Source organism: Ornithorhynchus anatinus, chromosome 5 (assembly GCF_004115215.2).
Source record: "Ornithorhynchus anatinus isolate Pmale09 chromosome 5, mOrnAna1.pri.v4, whole genome shotgun sequence".
NCBI classification, from domain to species: domain Eukaryota; kingdom Metazoa; phylum Chordata; class Mammalia; order Monotremata; family Ornithorhynchidae; genus Ornithorhynchus; species Ornithorhynchus anatinus.
Window position 1 is genome coordinate 100,672,301 of NC_041732.1, and position 18,591 is coordinate 100,690,891.

An 18,591-nucleotide genomic window follows, 5' to 3' on the forward strand; every position below is an offset into this window, starting at 1 on the left:
TTCTTGTCTAGAGAAGCAGCGTGGCTCAGTGGAAAGAGCACGGGCTTTGGAGTCAGAGCTCATGAGTTCGAATCCCAGCTCTGCCACTTGTCAGCTGTGTGACTGTGGGCAAGTCACTTGACTTCTCTGTGCCTCAGTTCCCTCATCTGTAAAATGGGGATTAAGACTGTGAGCCCCACGTGGGACAACCTGATTCCCCTGTGTCTACCCCAGCGCTTAGAACAGTGCTCGGCACATAGTAAGCGCTTAACAAATACCAACATTATTATTATTATTATTATTATTGTCTGTCCGTCTCCCCCGATTAGACCGTAAGCCCGTCAAATGGCAGGGACTGTCTCTATCTGTTGCCGACTTGTTCATTCCAAGCGCATAGTACAGTGCTCTGCACATAGTAAGCGCTCAATAAATACTATTGAATGAATGAATGAATCTACCCAGCACTTAGAACAGTGCTTGGCACACAGTAAGTGCTTAACAAATTTCACAGTTATTATTATTATTACTTGTTAAGCACCTACCTTGTGCCAGGAACTGTACTAAGTGCTAGTGTAGATAGCATCTAATCAGGTTGGACACAGGTTTTGTCCCACAGGGGATTCACAGTTTTAATCCCTATTTGACAGAAGAGGTAACTGAGGCCCATAGAAGTGAAGCAACTTGCCCAAGGTCACAGAGCAGTCCAGGGGCAGAGCTGGGATTAGAACCCAAGTCCTTCTGACTACCAGGCCTGTGTTCTATCTACTAGACCATGCTGCCTCCCAACTTTTAGTATCTAATACTGTCAGCTTTCGGTAAAATCAAGGCAGTGCCAGGCACTGTGGATACCAAGAACAATGAAACCATAGGTCTTTGCTTGATTTTCATACTTTCTCTCATTCCCTAGAGGAAGTTGTTGCTACAAACCATCCCATTTCTTCAGTCTCTTAACCACGCGCCCTATCTCTAAGGGCAATAAATTGGGAACTAGAAAATGCGTCAACTGCTGTGGTTAAGAATCTCGCCCTAAAGCACAGCATTAAGATAGTAAATCTTTCTTGAAGGTATCCGAGAAGGAAACCCCTGCTTCCTTTTATTATACCCATAGATGGGCTAGAGATAGTTTTCTAATTTGTGATCTGCTTGGCTATTTTCATCATTGAAATACTCCAAATTCGGTATGAAGAATTAATGACAGACAACTGACAATAATTCTTGTGGTACCTGTTAAGGGCTTACTATGTACCAAGCACTGTAATAAGAAATAAGGTAGATAAAGTACATTCAAGTGGACACAGTCCCGGTCCCACATGGGACTCCCAGTCTACATAGGAAGAACAAATATCAAATCCTCCATTTTACAGATGAGGAAACGGAGGCACAGAGAAGTGTCCAAGATCACACAATGGGTGAGTGGCAGAGCTTGGATTAAAACCCAGACTTCTGGCTCCTAGGCTAGTGCTCTTTCCGCTAGACCACACTGCTTCTGTTCCTTTCTCTGACATGAGGAAGAGGTCTTAACAGCCAACATGTGGCAAGCAGTAACTGCGAAAACCTGGCATATTCTGATACCGTGCAGGTGTGAGGTCTCAGTGTGCAAATACAGTAGACCAGCTGTTGATCCCTTGAATCCACCCCAGCACTTAGTACAGTTCCTGGCACACAGCATTTAACAAATACCATTTAAAAAAGCACACAGTAAGCTCTCAATAAACATAACTGATTATCTGGATTATTTATCCAGGCCAGTACCAAGCGGTTTGCTGGGCTACTCACAAAATCACCCTAATTTGATATTTTCTGGTTTAAGTCTTATATTTCCTCTTTCACACCAACCATATGAAAATATTTAGGGAGCAGTGGAAGAGGATTTTGCCCTGAAGCTCAGAGGAAGAGAGAAAGCTGGGGGGGGGGGGAGTCATATGCATTCTCTGAGCTTGTTTCCTGGCACAGTTGCATACCTAGAGCCATTGGATGATTTATTAGGCTCATTGCTTTAGTCCAAACTGCTCTCCAGTAAATACTTTCTTCCTGAGTGAAGGTTGACTTCCCTCAGAAGAACAACAGGGCTAAAGTTGTTCTGACACTCAGCAATTTCAAACAACACCTGCCCCAACTGTCTTTCATCTATCTTATCTCCTGCAAAGAGGCCCCAGGGCCTGATTCTAGTTTCTAATCTCTCTTTGACTTTTTCCATTGTCTAGAATTTGGGCTAGTCTATAGTATTCCAAATTCCTAACAGTAGGAATTTCAACAATCCTTACACCCTGGTAGGGGAAGAGTGAAAAATAAAAACAGACCACTGGAATTGGCGGGATCATGAAGGGAAAACCACACACAGAGCTGGGTCTTAAAATGAATATTCCAAAAATACTTCTAATGAGCAGAAAGAGAAAGCTTGGAAATCCGTAACACACAACAATGCACCCTCTTCAAAAACAATGAAAAATAGCCATTGCAATTAGTGGTAACCAACGCAAGCGGAGGAGGAAGATAATGTGATGATCTGGAATTGTTGCAAAAATGCATGTACGATGTATGAAAGGAAACTATGTCTATTCCAAAGAACGGAGAAGAAAGGCTCCGTTGTTTCTTGGGTTCTTTAAAACAAGATACAATAAAGTATTTATTTATAGGGGCTGCCCGGAACTTCAACATTCAACGTTTTTTAAAGGGAATCCCAAAAGCCACAAGAATAAAATATTTTTTGCTTCATAAAAGATTGGCTTTTTATTTATTCATTCAATAGTATTTATTGAGCGCTTACTATGTGCAGAGCACTGTACTAAGCGCTTGGGATGAATTTATTATGGCAGCATATAAATAAGATGTGGTTGGCTACATCTTGTCAATTCAGAGAGATTTCCCCAAAATAAAAAAACCCACTCTTAAAACCCAGTTTCAGTGGAAAATTATAAAGTACTGCCTTCTCTAATCCCCATCCCATGTCGAACCCTCATTTATATTAATATCTGTCTCCCCCCTCTATAGACTATAACTTTGTTGTGTGTAAGGAATGTGTCTGTTTATTGGTATACTGTACTCTCTCAAGCACTTAGTACAGTGCTCTGCACACAGTAAGTGCTCAATAAATACCAGTGAATAAATATGATTGAATCTCTTTCCTTGAGTCCCCCAAAAAGAGGTGTGGAATCCGAGATCCTTGCCCCACCTACTGAATTAAAGTAAGCTTTATAAATAAATTGTTTTTAAAGACACTTAACCAAATAAAGTTCCCCTCCAAAGCCCTTATCTGGCTCCCTGTTGCTAGGTGAACATTTATTTTCCCATAACAAAGCTGCTTTCAGTGCAGCTCAAGGTAAGAGACCACTAAAATCCACCCTGAGTATTAGAGGAAGCAATATCAGATTACAGCAGCTTGAAGTTTTGGTGGGAAGAAAGGCTTGGTATGTGTTCTGCTCGTTCTGCTCCCTAAAGACCCGGAAGGGACAGGAAAGAATTACTTAAAATGTACAGTATTATATCCACCTGCAGGGCTAAATTCATGGGAGTCGGTCCATAAAATTGATGCATTGGGTATTTTTTATTTGAATGCCTTTGACTTGTCAAATGCAGTAAGAAAGCTCTTTAATTCTGAATTAACTGGGCTTTATGCAGAGATACTTAAGGACATTTCTAAAATGGGAGCCCTGGTGGCTGAAATCTTTTTCTCCAAAAAATGAGGTTACCTTTTGGTCGGTTTAGTCCATTGAAAGTAAGGTCAGAATGCATTTGAGGTGGAATGACAAGGCCTACGTGAGGTAGAGCCATTAAGTAACTCCTAAGAGAATCACTAAGAGTAGCAGCAAGGCATAGTGGCTAGATCCCGGGCTTTGGAGTCAGAAGGAGCTGGGTTCTAATCCCAGCTCTGCCACTTGTCGGCTGTGTGACGATGGCCAAGTCACTTCACATCTCTATGCCTCAGTGACCTCTGTTAAATAGGAATTGAGACTGTGAGCCCCTCGTGGAATAGGGACTATGTCTAACCCGATTTGCTGGTATGTATCCACTCCAGTGCTTAGTACAGTTCCTGGCACAGAGTAAGCACTTAACAAATACCATTATAATAATAATTATTATTATTACTGGCATTAGAGAAGGACTGGTGGACAGTTTTGTTTTTTTTTTAATGGAGAAAAAGTAGTGGAAGATATGAATACTGATTAGATGAAAGCCATTACCTTACAAATAGCTGCAGATATCACAAAATCAGATACCTACTTTAACTGCCAATAGCAGTAAGCCCAGCTATAAGGAAATGAAAACAGAGATTATTGGCTCTAAGGAATAGCCTGCCCATAAATGATATTTCTGTTCAATCGAGCAATGGTATTTATTAATTCATTCACTCATACAACTGTATTTATCGAGTGCTTACTGTGTGCAGAGCACTGTACTAAGCACTTAGGAGAGGACATTACAATAGTCACATTCCCTGCCCACAATGAGCTTACAGTCTAGAGGGGGCGACAGACATCAATACAAATAAATACTATTACAGATATGTATATAAATGCTGTGAGGTTGGGAGGGGAAAAGAGCAAAGAGAACAAGTCAAGGGCAACCCTGAAGGAGGTGGGAGATGTGTAAAAGTGGGGTTTAGCCTGGGAAGGCCTCTTGGAGGAGGTGTGCCTTCAATAAGGCTCCAAAGGAGAGGAGACACTATCTTTTGGATAATAATAATAATAATAATAATGTTGGTATTTGTTAAGCACTTACTATGTGCAGAGCACTGTTCTAAGCGCTGGGGTAGATATAGGGTAATCAGATTGTCCCACGTGAGACTCACAGTCTTAATCCCCATTTTACAGATGAGGTAACTGAGGCCCAGAGAAGTTAAGTGACTTGCCCACAGTCACACAGCTGACAAGTGGCAGAGCCGGGATTTGGGATTTGAATCCATGACCTCTGACTCCCAAGCCCGGGTTGGATTTGCGGAGGGAGGGAGTTCCAGGACAGAGGCAGGATGGGGGGGCAGGCAGGGTAGGGGTCAGCTCCATCCTAATCCTCCTCAATACCTCTCAGCTGTCTTTGACACTGTCGACCACCCCCTTCTCCTGGAAACATTACCCAACCTTGGCTTCTACTGACTCTATCTTCTCCTGGTTCTCCTTTTATCTCTCGTTCATTCTCAGTTCCTTCACAGGCTCCTCCTTTCTCTCCCACTCCTTAACTGTGGGAGTCCTTCAAGACTCAGTTCTGGGTCTTCTTCTATTCTCCATCTACACCCACTCCCTTGAAAAACTTATTCGCTTTCATGGCTTCAACTACCACCTCTGTTTGAATGCTACCCAAATCTCCATCTCCAGCCCTGATCTCCCTCTCTCCAATCTCGCATCTCCTCCTGCCTTCAAGACACCTCTACGTGGATGTCCTCCTGTCACCTCCAACTTAACATGTCCAAAACAGAGCTCCTTCTCTTCCCAACAAACCCTGTCCTCCCTCTGACTTTCCCATCACTGTAGACGGCACCACCATCCTTCCTGCCTCACAAGCCCATAACCTCGGCAATATCCTTGACTCCTCTGTTTCTCATTCAACCCACATATTCAATCCATCACTAAATCCGGTCGGTCCCACCTTCACAATATTGCTAAAAATCTGCCCTTTCCTCTCCATCCAAACTACAACCACGTTAATACGACCACTCACGCTATCCCTCCTGGATTACTGCATCAGCCTCCTTGCTGACCTCCCAGCTTCCCATCTCTTTCCACTTCAGGCCATACTTCACTCTGCTTCCTGGATCATTTTTCTATAAAAACGTTCAGGACATGTCGTCCCGCTCCTCAAACAACTCCAATGGCTCCCCATCCACCTCCACATCAAACAAAAGCTCCTCACCATCATCTTTAAAGCCCTCCGTCAGCTCGCCCACTCTGACCTCACCACACTACTCTCCTTCTACAACTCAGTCCGCGACTTGGCTGCTCTCGTGCCGCTAACCTTCTCACTGTACCTCAGTCTCACCTATCTTGCCACCGACCCTTACTCCACGTCCCACCTCTGGCCTGGAATGCCCTCCCTCCTCAAATCTGACAATCACTCTTTTATTGAAAGCTTATAGTGTGCAGAGCAGTGTACTAGGCACTTGGGAGAGTACAATATAACTTGTCAAGTTTTTTCTACTTCATCTTTTTTTATAGTATTTATTCAGCACTTACTATGTGCCATAAAGTGCTGGGATAGAGACAAGCTAGTCAGGTGGGACACAATTCATGTCCCAAATGGGGCTCACAATCTTAATCCCCATTCTGAGGCACAGAAAACTGAAGTAACTTGCCCAAGGTCCCACAGCAGACAAGTGGCGGAGCCAGATTTAGAACTCATGTACTCTTGACATCTTAATAATAACTGTGGCATTTGTTAAGCACTTACTGAATGCCAAACACTGTACTAAGGGTTGGGGTAGAATCCGATCTGACAGAGTCCCCATTACCACAAGGGACTCACAGTCTATGTAGGAGGGAGAACAGGTATCAACCTCTATTTTATAAGGTGAAGAAATTGAGGCAAAGTTAAGTGACTTAACTAAAGTCATGCACAGCAAGCAAGTGGTACCTGAGTCTCCACTTTATGAAATGAAAATTAAAAGAATACACTACTGTGTTCACTGACACACCCAAGACATTAAATTATCTGCACAGCTTTTATCTGAAATGTTTTCTTTAAGTCTAGTTGGAGAAAGCAAGGTGAATCACCACATACAGATCATCTTTTCAGTATCCTGTAAAGTACTAAGCAATAAGCACTCTCAACAATAAATACTCCGCTTACTGATAATGACATCTTTTGTAGACAAAAATGCAGTCTGGCCTCTGCTTCCTGTAGAGACACACACTGTTATCATTCTAGAGGGTGCAAACACGGAGGAAATCCAGCCAAATGTCAGGATCCTGTCAATACAGTGCTTACTTCTTTTTAAGAAGTGAAACTGTACACTGATTCTATTGTATTGTTCTTTCCCAAGTGCTTAGTATAGTGCTCTGCACATAGTAAATGCTCTAGCAGGGCAAACTTTATTTGTTGCTTTAATATGTTTACTTTTTAAAAAAAATATGGTATTTGTTAAGTGCTTATTATGTGGCAGGCTCTGTACTAAGCTCTGGATAGATACAAGGTAATTAGATTGGACAGTCCCTGTCCCACATGGGGCTCACAGTCTTAAACCCCATTTTACAGATGGGGTGACTGAAGCACAGACCAGTTAGGTGACTTTTTCAAGGTCACATAGCAGATAAGTGGAGGAGCTGGGGTTAGAACCCAGGTCCTTCTGACTCCCAGGCCCCTGGTCTTGCCACTAATCCATGCTGCTTCTCTTGACTAGGTGTCGATGAGTTAACTGCATCTCATTTGGAAGAACTGCTGTCCAATTAAGTTCTCATCAAACTTGAACAGTCTACTGCATCATGACAATAGGAGAGAACAGTTGAAGAAGCTATGGCTTTTTCAATACATGACAAAAATTTGAGATTAAAATTGGATACAGATTATGAAAGAATGGATTAATTTATAAATATGGTTGAAGAAGACCTTAATGGAGAGAGTATAAAGGTGGGCAGAGATATTAGAGAAGCAGCATGGCTCAGTAGAAAGAGCCCGGGTTTGGGAGTCAGGGGTCATAGGTTCATATCCCAGCTCCGCTGCTTGCCAGCTGTGTGACTTTGGGCAAGTCACTTAATTTCTCTGTGCCTCAGTTCCCTCATCTGTAAAATGGGGATGAAGACTGTGAGCCCCACGTGGGACAACCTGATCACCTTGTCCCCCCAGCGCTTAGAACATTTGCACATAGTAAGCGCTAAACAAATACTAACATTATTATTATTATTATTATTCAGAATGAGCTTGCCTGCTGCAAGAATGCAGATTAACCTAGATTGGGCAAATTCTTACACAATAATAAAAATAGTAATAATAATAAGTAGTAGTATTTATTCTGTGTCAAGCACTGTATTAAGCACTGGAGAAGGTACAAGATAATCAATTTAGACACAGTCCCTGTCTCACATGAAGCTCACAGTCTAAATTGGAGGGAGTAGGAATTAATCCCCATTTTACAGATGAGGAAATTGAGGTATGGAGAGATCAAGTGATTAGTCTGAGGATATATAGCAGACAAGGGGCAGAGCTGGGATTAGGACCCAGTTCCTCTGACTCCCAGGCCTGGGCTCTTCCCACCAGGCCGCACTGCCTCATCAGTTGATAAAGTTGATAACACCCTCTCAAAGACAACAGAACAAGCTTTTCCAGTCAACCCCTACAAAAACCTTATAATCATTTAACAACTCAGGCATTTAAAATAAGCACATTATGTTTTGAATTACTTTAAGGTTAAACAAAAGCTTAGTGACCTCTCTCAGTATTAATAATGATACTAATGACACTTGTTAAGCACTTATTATTGTCAGGCACTGTACCAAGCACTGGGGTGGATACAGGCAAATCAAGTTGGACATGGTCTCTGTCCCATGTGGGGCTCACAGTCTCCATCCTCATTTTACAGATGAGGGAACTGAGGTCCAGAGAAGTGAAGTGACTTGCCCAAGATCACACAGCAGACAAGTGGCAGAGCCAAAATTAGAACCCATGTCCTTCTGACTCCCAGGCCCGTGTCCTATCCACTAGGCCAGGCTACTGAACATAGCTGTTTCCACCACTTTGGATTGGATTCAGGGCCACACTGCTGTATAACATCTAGCTGAAGCTAAAGTTTGCTCCAAGCTGCCCTAAATTCACCATCAGCCGAGACGGCTACGGAATTATCGACTCCCACCAGTAACGAACGCAAAGGGTGAGAGAGGCCCCTGCCGCCATGATATAGACCGCTTTCAAAGCTGGCAAGATTACACTCAAGATTTAATGAATAACATTAAAGATAGCGACACAGACTACAGAAGGAGAGGTTTACCCAGTCATCTTTGGCAGATCCCGAAGATTTGAGACCAAAGGCCAACCTAGAGGTCAGTCTGCTGACCAGTCAGTCAATCAATGAATGGCATTTACTGAGTGCTTGCTGCTTGCAGAGCACTGTATTAAGTGCTAGGGTTAGCGGAGGCAGAGGAGATGTTCCTTGGCCACAACAAGATCTCAGTCTAGAGACCAGACCAGGCTGTTGTATAGTGAGTTTTTTTTTTAAATGGTATTTGTTAAGCACTTACAATGTGCCAGGCATCGTACAAAGAGCTGGGGTAAATACAGGAAAATCAGGTTGGACAGAGTCCTGGTCCCAATCAGGGCTCACAGTCTTAATATCCATTTTACTGAGGTAAGTGAGGCACAAAGAAGTTGTGTGACTTGTCTAAGGTCATACAGCAGACAAATGGCCGAGCTAGGATTAGAACCCAGGTCTTCTGACTCCTAGTCCCGTGCTCTTTCCACTAGGTCTCACTGCTTCTCTGCTGGGTGTGCCTGGGAAACTCTGAGAAATTGGGTCTAGGGTTAAACCAGCTACTAATTATCCTCATAGCCACACTAGCCTTTCTTTTTATCCTAGATGTAGCTTGGACTGTGTCTACTAACTCTATTGCATTGTACTCTTCCCAGTGCTTATTACAGTGCTCTGCACACTGTAAGGACTCAATAAATACCATTGGGAGGGTAAGAGAGAGAGAGGGAGAAAGGTAGTGAGGGAGAGAGAAATACATCACCAAGGCAGATGGTTCTGGCTGGATCTCAGGCATGGGGCGAGTCAATCAATCAATCATATTTATTGGGCATTTACTGTGTACACAGCACTGTACTAAGTGCTTTTTCTCATCTTATGCTGTCAAGCCTTTTCCGACCCATAGCGATGCCATGAACACAATTCTCACAGAACATGCCACTCTCCATCTGCAATCATTCTGGTAGTGTACCCACAGAGTTTTCTTGGTCAACATCCGGAAGCGGTTGACCACTGCCTTCTTCGTGCAATCACCTTAAGTCTCCACCCTCGACTCTCCCCCGTGCCGCTGCTGCCCAGCACTGGGGAGTTTTGACTTGTAGCAGATGGCGTCCCACTCGCCAGCCACTGACCCAGTTAGGAATGGAACGGACAGGTCTCTGCTTGACTCTCCCTCCCAGAGCCGAGACTGGTGGAGGACTGGAAACTCTCCAGGAGCCATCCCGAGAGGGGCACTAAGCGCTTGGGAGAGGCCAATATAACAGTCGGTAGACACATTCCCTGGTTCCAGCCCCATTCCCAGCATTTTCAGCAAATTCCAAACTCACAGCCACCCTCGCTCATCTCCACTTCCATAGATGAAACTTTTCACTGTGTTGCCCAAAAGCCAGTCATTCATTCAATCATTTTTACTAAGTGCTTACCGTGTGCAAATCACTGTAATAAGCGCTTGGGAGCATAGGCTGTAACAACAAAGAGATACATTCCTGCCCACATTCACAATTCCCTCCCAGAATATCCACACTTCCACCTCAGATTGTGAGCCCCTTGTGAGACATGATCTGTGTCCAATCTTTTAGCTTCTATCTACCCCAGTGTTCAGCACAGTGCTTGGCACCTAGTATGTGTTCAGGGATTACCAAAGTCATTATCTCTATTACTTGCCCAGAGTGGATTCTAATTTACAAGACATACGTCTCTGGGGAAACATATACTAGCCCCATTCACAGCACAATCATGTTTGAAGACCAAAACCTGGTTATATCATAGGTTAGGTTTGTCACTGCATTCCTGGTCAAGGATTATGTTTATTCACTCATTCCATCATATTTATTGAGCGCTTACTGTGTGCAGAGCACTGTACTGAGCACTTGGAATTGGCAGAATTTATGAATCATTGAGTCGATGAGAAAGAGGGGAGTTACCCACACGAGGTTTTAGATGTCTGCTCCCTCTTTTCCACAATTTCCTTAGACCAACTCCTTAGGGTGTGACAGGCCCTGACTCAATCAATAGATTCATCATTGGTATTTATTGAGCGTTTCCTGTGTGCAGAGCACTGTACTGGCGTAGTCGGTAGAACACGGACCTGGGAGCCAGAAGGTCATGTGTTCTAATCTCGGCTCTGCCACTTGTCTGCTGGGTGACCTTGGAAAGGTCACTTCACCTTTCTGGGTCTCAGTTACCTCATCTGCAAAATGGGGATTGAGATTGTGAGCCCCATGTGGGACAGGGACTGTGTCTAACCCAAATTGCTTGATTCCACCCCAGAGGTAGTACAGTGCCTGGCATATAGTAAGCACTTAACTAATACCATCATTAGTATTATTATTAATAATGATTGCATTTGTTAAGCACTTACCAAGTGCCAAGCACTGCTCTTAGCCCTGGGGTAAATACAAGGTATTCAGGTGGTCCCATGTGGGGCTTGCAATTTTAATCCCCATTTTTACCAGTGAGGTAACTGAGGCATAGAGAAGTAAAGCAGCTTGTCCAAAGTCACACAGCTGACAAGTGACGGAGTCAGGATTAGAACCTACAACCTTTGGCTCCCACGCCCATGATCTTTCTACTAAGTCTCACTGCTTCTCTAATGGCATATTCATTTATTATTCATTCAATCATATTTACTAAGTGCTTACCATGTGCAAATCACTGTAATAAGCGCTTGGTAAATGAATGGTAAAATAATGGTATTTTTTAAGCACTTACTATGTGCTCCCTTGACCAGCAGATTGGTATTGGACCCTTGGTGGAGTAGAGTGAATGAGGGAGTGTGTATGTGTCACTCCCTTGCACGTTGGTAAAATTAAGTAAAAAACTTTCCCCGGTAACCTTGGCGATTAACGGTGTGGTTTGATTTTACTACATGTCACCGAGGCTCTCCTGGTCCAGGAAGTTCCTGGTTGGTACGAACCAGGGGCTCGTGATTGACTGATTTACTGAGGGGCCTGAGAGGCAGGGTGGAGAAATAGTTGGGTCCTCGTGATTGACTGATTTATTGAGGGGCCTGAGAGGCAGGGTGGAGAAATAGTTGGGTCACCTCCAAAGACAAAACCCTAGGCGGGTCAGTGGAGTCTCATTTTCTGCCTCTTCCTTCGGGACCCGAGGCAACTATTTTGCTACCGCTAGTCGTACCAGGGAATTTGAAGAATATTAAGCAAGAGGGCTTGTCTTGTCTTTACTGAGCATTCAGAGTCCATAGCCTTAAATGCTGTTTACACATAACAAAGCAAAGAATACAGTTAGTCATATTTATTTAGCGCTTACTGTGTGCAGAATGCAGAGCACTGAACTAAGCGCTTGGGAGAATACACTGTAATGATAGACACCTTCCCTGACCACAGTAAACTTACAGTCTAGACCTTTCCTGGCAAAGTGGCTAGCTCTATTTCTAGTGCTGTTAGGAGAATTTTGACTTCATCGTGTTTTACTTCAACTTTTTTCAATGGACCATGTGGAGACATGAGTGCTATAGAGAAAAAAATCATGCTTTCAGAGCCACTTAAAATCTGTTGATTTTTAAAATGTAACATCAGAGAAAAAAGGATAATAATCCAAATACTTACTGTAAATCTGCAAAACTCTCCCCCAGTTTTCAGAAGCAAACGGAGTAATAATAATGATAATGATGGTATTTGTTAAGCGCTTATTATGTGCCACGCACTGTTCTAAGCATTGGTGTAGAAACAAGGTAATCAGGTAGTCCCACGTGGGACTCACAGTCTTAATCCCCCTTTTACAGATGTGGTAATTGAGGCACAGAGAAGTTAAGTGACTTGCCCACAGTCACACAGCTGACAAGTTGGGGAGCCGGGATTAGAACCCACGACTTCTGACTCCCAAGCCCTTGCTCTTTTCCACTAAGCCAAGCTGTAGTATCTGTCTGTCTGCCACACCTATATCTCTGCCAACCACGTAAATCCGGCCTGTAAATTTCTAGACACCCCGACTGCTCAAATTGCCTTAGAAAGACATTTAAATATCTACTTGCCCTCTACTTTGTCATCGGGAAAATGGGGCTATTAATAGGTGCACAACTCATTTTATGATACTGTGAGGACTAATAATAATGATGGTATTTGTTTAGCGTTTAGTATGTGTCAAGTACCGTTCTAGGCAGCGGGGTAGATAGAAGCAGCGTGGCTCAGTGGAAAGAGCAAGGGCTTGGGAGTCAGAGGTCATGGGTTCAAATCCCGGCTCTGCCACTTAGCTGTGTGACTGTGGGCAAGTCACTTCACTTCTCTGTGCCTTAATTACTTCATCTGTAAAATGGGGATTAAGACCGTGAGCCTCAGGTGGGACAACCTGATTACCCAGCGCTTAGAACAGTGCTCTGCACAGAGTAAGCGCTTAACAAATACCAACATTATTATTAAGCTAATCAGGTTGTACACAGTCCCTGTCCCCGATGGGGCTCACCATCTTAATCCCTATTTTACAGATGAGGTAACTGAGTCATAGAGAAGTTAAGTGATTTGCCTAAGGTCACACAGCAGACAAGTGGAAGAGGTGGAATTAGAACCCAGGTCCCTTCTGACACCCAGGCCCGTGTTCTATCCACTAAGCCACACTGCATCTCAGTCTAAAGATGTCTCAGGCTAAAGGGCCTGTAATTATTTAGAGAAATGTGTGACATTAGTATAAGCGGTAATAATAATAATATAGTAATACCGAGGTAGATATAAGACAATCAGGTCAGACACAGTCCCCTGTCCCATATGGGGCTCATGGGCTACGTAGGAGAAAGAACAGAAATTTAATGCCCATTTTGCAGATGGTGAAACTGAGGCACAGAGAAGTCAAGTAACATCCAAAATCACTCAGCAGGCAAGGAGTAGAGCAAGAATGAGTATCCAGGTCCTCTGACTTGGAGATCCTCTAATTTCCAGACCTAATTTCCTCTTCCTGGTAGACCATGCTGCTTCTCATGTTAACATTCTTCAGTCGGACTGTGAAAATCACATTTTCTCTCTTGTTCCCTCTCCTTGCCTGTTTTTCTTTTCTTTTCCAGTCATTCTTTTAGATTCTCATTTTTTCTTTCTTTCTCTCTCTCTCTCTCTCTCTCTCCACCATGCTGTCCAATAAGCTGATCTGTTTCCTCCTGTCCCAGCCTACCACCAATTCCCCCCCTCCTTGCCCCTCTCTTGCCCCTCTCCTCTCTTCCTCTGACCTTTCTATTGAAACATTTGCCTCACGATTCTCCTTTCCATTTTTTGGCCAGACAGAAATGGCACACAACATTCCTGGATCCTATATCAACAGGCTGATCATTTTCATACCGTATTAAAGAATTGTTTTTGAAAGCTGAGTCTACCCCCCAACCCCCCTACAGCTGTTTACTTATTTTAGTTTTCCAAAATGATTACTGTACTTAATGTGCATTTTAGATTTCTCTTTCCCTCTATCAAGTCTATCCTAGGCTTCTTCCTTAGTCTTTACCTGGGACTATTCTGATTTCCAGGCTAAACTGCTATGTCTTTGTCTTTTATCTTTTCTTTCTATTTTTAAATCACATTACCACGGTAAGAGCTTAACAATCAGGGGTACTTATTGAGAGTTTTATGTGTGCAAAGCACTGTACTAAGTGATCGGGAACGTACAATAGGGCTATAGGCATGATCCCTGCCCACAAGTTTCTTACAGAGGGAGACAGACGTTAGAATAAATTACACATAAGGGAAATGGTAGAATATGAGGACACGAACATAATGGCTATGAGGCAGAGACAAGTATCAACACGCTTAAGGTGTACTCCCTGAAGGTAGGATTGGAAGAGAGTAGATTACCAACTGGCTGATGATTCTGCCAGATTTATGGGTAGGTAAGAAGTTTGTTCACTTAGTAAAACTAATCCCGGTTCTAATCCCACTCTGACACTTGCTTGCTGAATGACCTTGGACAAGTCACTTAAATTTCTCTGTGTCTCAGTTTCCTCATCTATGAAATGGGAATTAGAGCCCAGTTCCTCTTACTCCGTTCCTCTTACTCCCAGATCCATGCTCTTTTCACGAGTCCAGACTACTTCCCTGGATCACCAGGGAATAGAACTAAATAGAACTAAAAGCTTTAGGCACAAAGAGTCATTTCTCCCAAATGATACAGCTTCAAAGATCAGCACTAACCATACATCTATACTTACTGAGGCAGAGGCAATTTTCTTTTTTGTTATTTTTTATTTTAAATGGTATTTGTTAAACGCTTACTACGTGCCAGGCACTATACTAAACCTGGGGTAGATACAAGCTAATCAGGTTGGACAAAATTCATGCCCCACATGGGGGCTCACAGTCTTAATCCCCATTTTACAGATGAGGGAACTGAAGCACAGAAAAGTTAAGGAACATGCCCAAGATCACACGGCAGACAAGTGGAGGAGCTGGGATTAGAACCCAGGTCCTTCTGACTCCCAGAACCTGTGCTCTATCTGCTAGGCCTAGCAATATTCCCTACTAACGGGAATTATTCAACAGGGGAAAGGGAAGAAGTCACCGATGACTTTCTAGATTTTGAGCCATGAGAGACAGGGACCATGTTTAATTCTCACCACTGTATCCCAGTGCTTAGTACAATGCTCTCTACACAGTAAGTACTTAATAAATACTTTACTACAACTACTTTTTCACAACTAACTAGAGCCACGGTGAGAGTTCAATATTGTTATATTGTACTTTCCCAAGAGCTTAGTACAGTGCTTCGCACACACTAAGTACTCAATAAATATGACTGAATGAATGAATGAAGCCAATCGAATCCCATGACTCAGTCTTCTCTAAACTCCGTCTTGTCTTTTTAGAAAAAAAAGCTCGACTAGCTATTTGATGTGAGTCTTAATTCCCTTAATGATCATCTTACTCTGACAACTTGCTTTTTCTTCAAACCACCTGCAAAACAGCAAAGTCCCAAACTTTGTCATTTGGTCAAATTGGCTCCTGAATATTTTTAGAGCCAATAAGAAAAGGCAAGTGCAAACCTATCTTGCTCAATAAATAGTCTAGAAGTCCTGAATGCAAACGAAAAAACAGTCCTGTTTAATATGGATGAGAAAACCCCGATACTTCTTTTTTCATTTCACTTTAAAAAGTTAAAGTATTTACCAAACACAAAGATGACGTAGCTCTCCCTCCGGTTACATGTTTTACTCCCCTGACCGTACTTTAGGTTCAGTCTCAACAACATTATAAAACTTATTAGGGATGTCTTCAGGATGATGTACTTGGGAAACAGATGTTTTGGCGATGTTTTACTGTTCTAAAATATCAGCAAGACCCTGATGATCATTCTATTCTACGTCTCGACTGGTTTATACAAACTGAGGGGGGTCGGTCTTTCCCCTAAGTTTTGAGCGACCTAATAGAGTGCCAGTCCTTGCCTCAGAAAACCCGGTATGGCTCCAATTAGCTTCAGCTGCCTTATGTTATCGATGAAAGAGGGAAAACTTTCTTCCATTCATTTATTCATTCAATCGTATTTATGGAGCGTTGTGTGCAGAGCACTGTACTAAGCGCTTGGAGAGTACAATTCGGCAATAGATAGAGACAACCCTTACCCAACAACAGGTTCACATCATCTACTAATGATGGGTACACATCATGGCCCACTAATAAACCTAGCATGGCTTAATGGAAACAGCCCGGGCTTGGGAGCCAGAGACGTGGGTTCTAACACAGATCTGCCACTTAGCTGCATGACCTTGGGCAAGTCATTTAACTTCTCTGTGCTTCAGTTCCCTCATCTGTAAAATGGGGATTAAGACTGCGAGCCCCACGTGGGACAACCAAAGAAAACTTGTAACTCCCCCAGCACTTAGAACAGTGCTAGGCACACGGTAAGCACTTAACAAATACCATCATTATTATTATTGGTAGTAAGCACTTACTCTGTGCCAAGCACTGTACTAAGCACTGGGGTGGATGCAAGTAAATCGGGTTGGACACAGTCCCTGTCCCAGGTGGGGCTCCCATCTTTGATCCCCATTTTACAGATGAGGTAACTGAGGTCCAGAGAAGCAAAGAAGTGATTTGCCCAGGGCCACGCAGCAGACAAGTGGTGGAGCCAGGATTAATCAGAGACTTCAAAATGACCCACGTCCTGCGATGCCCACCTGAAGATATGCCAACTTTTAGACGACGTTAGCCCGGAATTGTAGCCCGGATCCCTGGCGCAGACTAGACTCTCTTCCGCTGGGGGATTTTCCAAAGATCTGGCAATGATTTCCTGATGGCGAGCGGGCCAAATACTCTCCTGGCCCAGCAAGACCCTCCCTCTCTGCCTCCCATTACTTACGCCAATGTTGATGGGCAGGGAATGTGGTTCCAGGCACATCTGTACGGTTGAGCTTGAATATAACTCTCAGTTCCCTCCTGCACAGAGCAGCTCACATTCTTGTTGACGATGTGGGCGCACCAGTTCCTGCGGGAAGAGAGGGAGAAGGATCGAGCTGCAGGAACAATGAGGATCGGGAAGCGGAGGAAGAGTGGATGGGATGCAGGAGGGATGGATGGGGGGCAGGGAGAGGAGGGGTGAGGCCTTGCACTCAGGGCGTTAATCGATTAATAAGATTGATTGCGTGCTTACTCTGTGCGGGGCACTGTGCTGAGCATCTGGAGGAGTGCAATAGGTAGGCAGTCTCCCAGCCCTCAAGGGGTGGAGTTGGAGGGACGGACACACACACACACACACACACACACAAACACACACACTGTAGGAATAAAGCTGGAAATGAGTTGCGTGGGGCAAGTAAGTTGGAGCAAAGTTTAAGGTCTTGAAGGCGTGGCACCCACTCCCCCAGCCTCCAGCCCCTGCTTCATGCTGCACTCTCCTGAGGGGGTCGGGCAGACCCTACTCCCTGCTCCCTTGGGGGGTCGTGGAGACCCTCCCCAACAACCTACTCCCCTGGGGGTCGTGCAGACCCTCCCCTTCTCCCTGCTCCCCTGGGATCACGAAGACCCTCCTTCTCTCCCCACTCTGCACGACCCCCTCCCCTGCTCCCTTGAGGGCCTTGAAGACCCTCCTCCCACTCCCTGCTCCCTCGGGGGATCGTGCAGACCCTCCCCCTCTACCCACTCTCCTGGGGGGGTCGTGCAGGCCCTCCTCCACTCCCTGCTCCCCTGGGGGTCGTTCAGACCTTCCCCTACTCCCCACTCTGCTGGGGGATCGTGGACACCCTCCCCCACTCCCTGCTCCCCTGGGGGTCCTGAAGCCCCTCTCCCACTCCCTGCTCCCCTGGGGGGTCGTGGGGACCCTTCCCCACTCCCCACTCTGCTGGAGAGTCTTGGAGACCCTTCCTCCCTCCTGGGGGGTCTGCAGACCGTCCCCCTCTGCCAGTCCCCCTTGGGGTTTGGGGGTGACTTACTTGTTCCTTTGCGTTGGGGGTGCGGGGTGTCCGTGCCCGCCCAGGGCCCAGAGCGCCAGGACCAGCAGCGCCCGCCCGCACCCCGCACCCGGGGCCAGACCCCCACCCATACCCCCGGGGAAACCCAAAAACACCCCAAAAACCCCCAAAACCCGGGGGGACCGGGGCGGGGAGGAGGCGGCTCTTCTCTCCCCCTTGTCTCTCTCTCTCTCCTGTCTGTCTGTCCTGTGTGTCTGCGAGGCTGCCTTCTTACTGAGCGGATCCTCGCCTCTCCTCTCTTCTCCCCCACTTCTGTCCCCTCCTCCTCTTCCCCCTCCTCCCCTTTCCTCTGTCTTCTCTCTGCTCTGCGAGGCTGGCTTCCTACTGAGCGGTTCCT

At 44.8% G+C, this 18,591-nt stretch overlaps 1 protein-coding gene across 1 annotated transcript in view; it reads right to left on the bottom strand.

The window, feature by feature from the left end:
- EMILIN2 (elastin microfibril interfacer 2) overlaps positions 1-18,325 on the bottom strand; it is a 57,070-nt gene extending 38,745 nt beyond the window's left edge. Inside the window, exons 1-2 of the mRNA XM_029065989.1 lie at positions 18,216-18,325; positions 17,147-17,272 (exon numbers count right to left, since the gene is read on the bottom strand). Of these exons, the coding sequence (XP_028921822.1) occupies positions 17,147-17,272; positions 18,216-18,325 (236 nt within the window). The remainder of the gene's footprint in view (positions 1-17,146; positions 17,273-18,215) is intronic.
- Between the last annotated feature and the right edge of the window lie 266 nt (positions 18,326-18,591).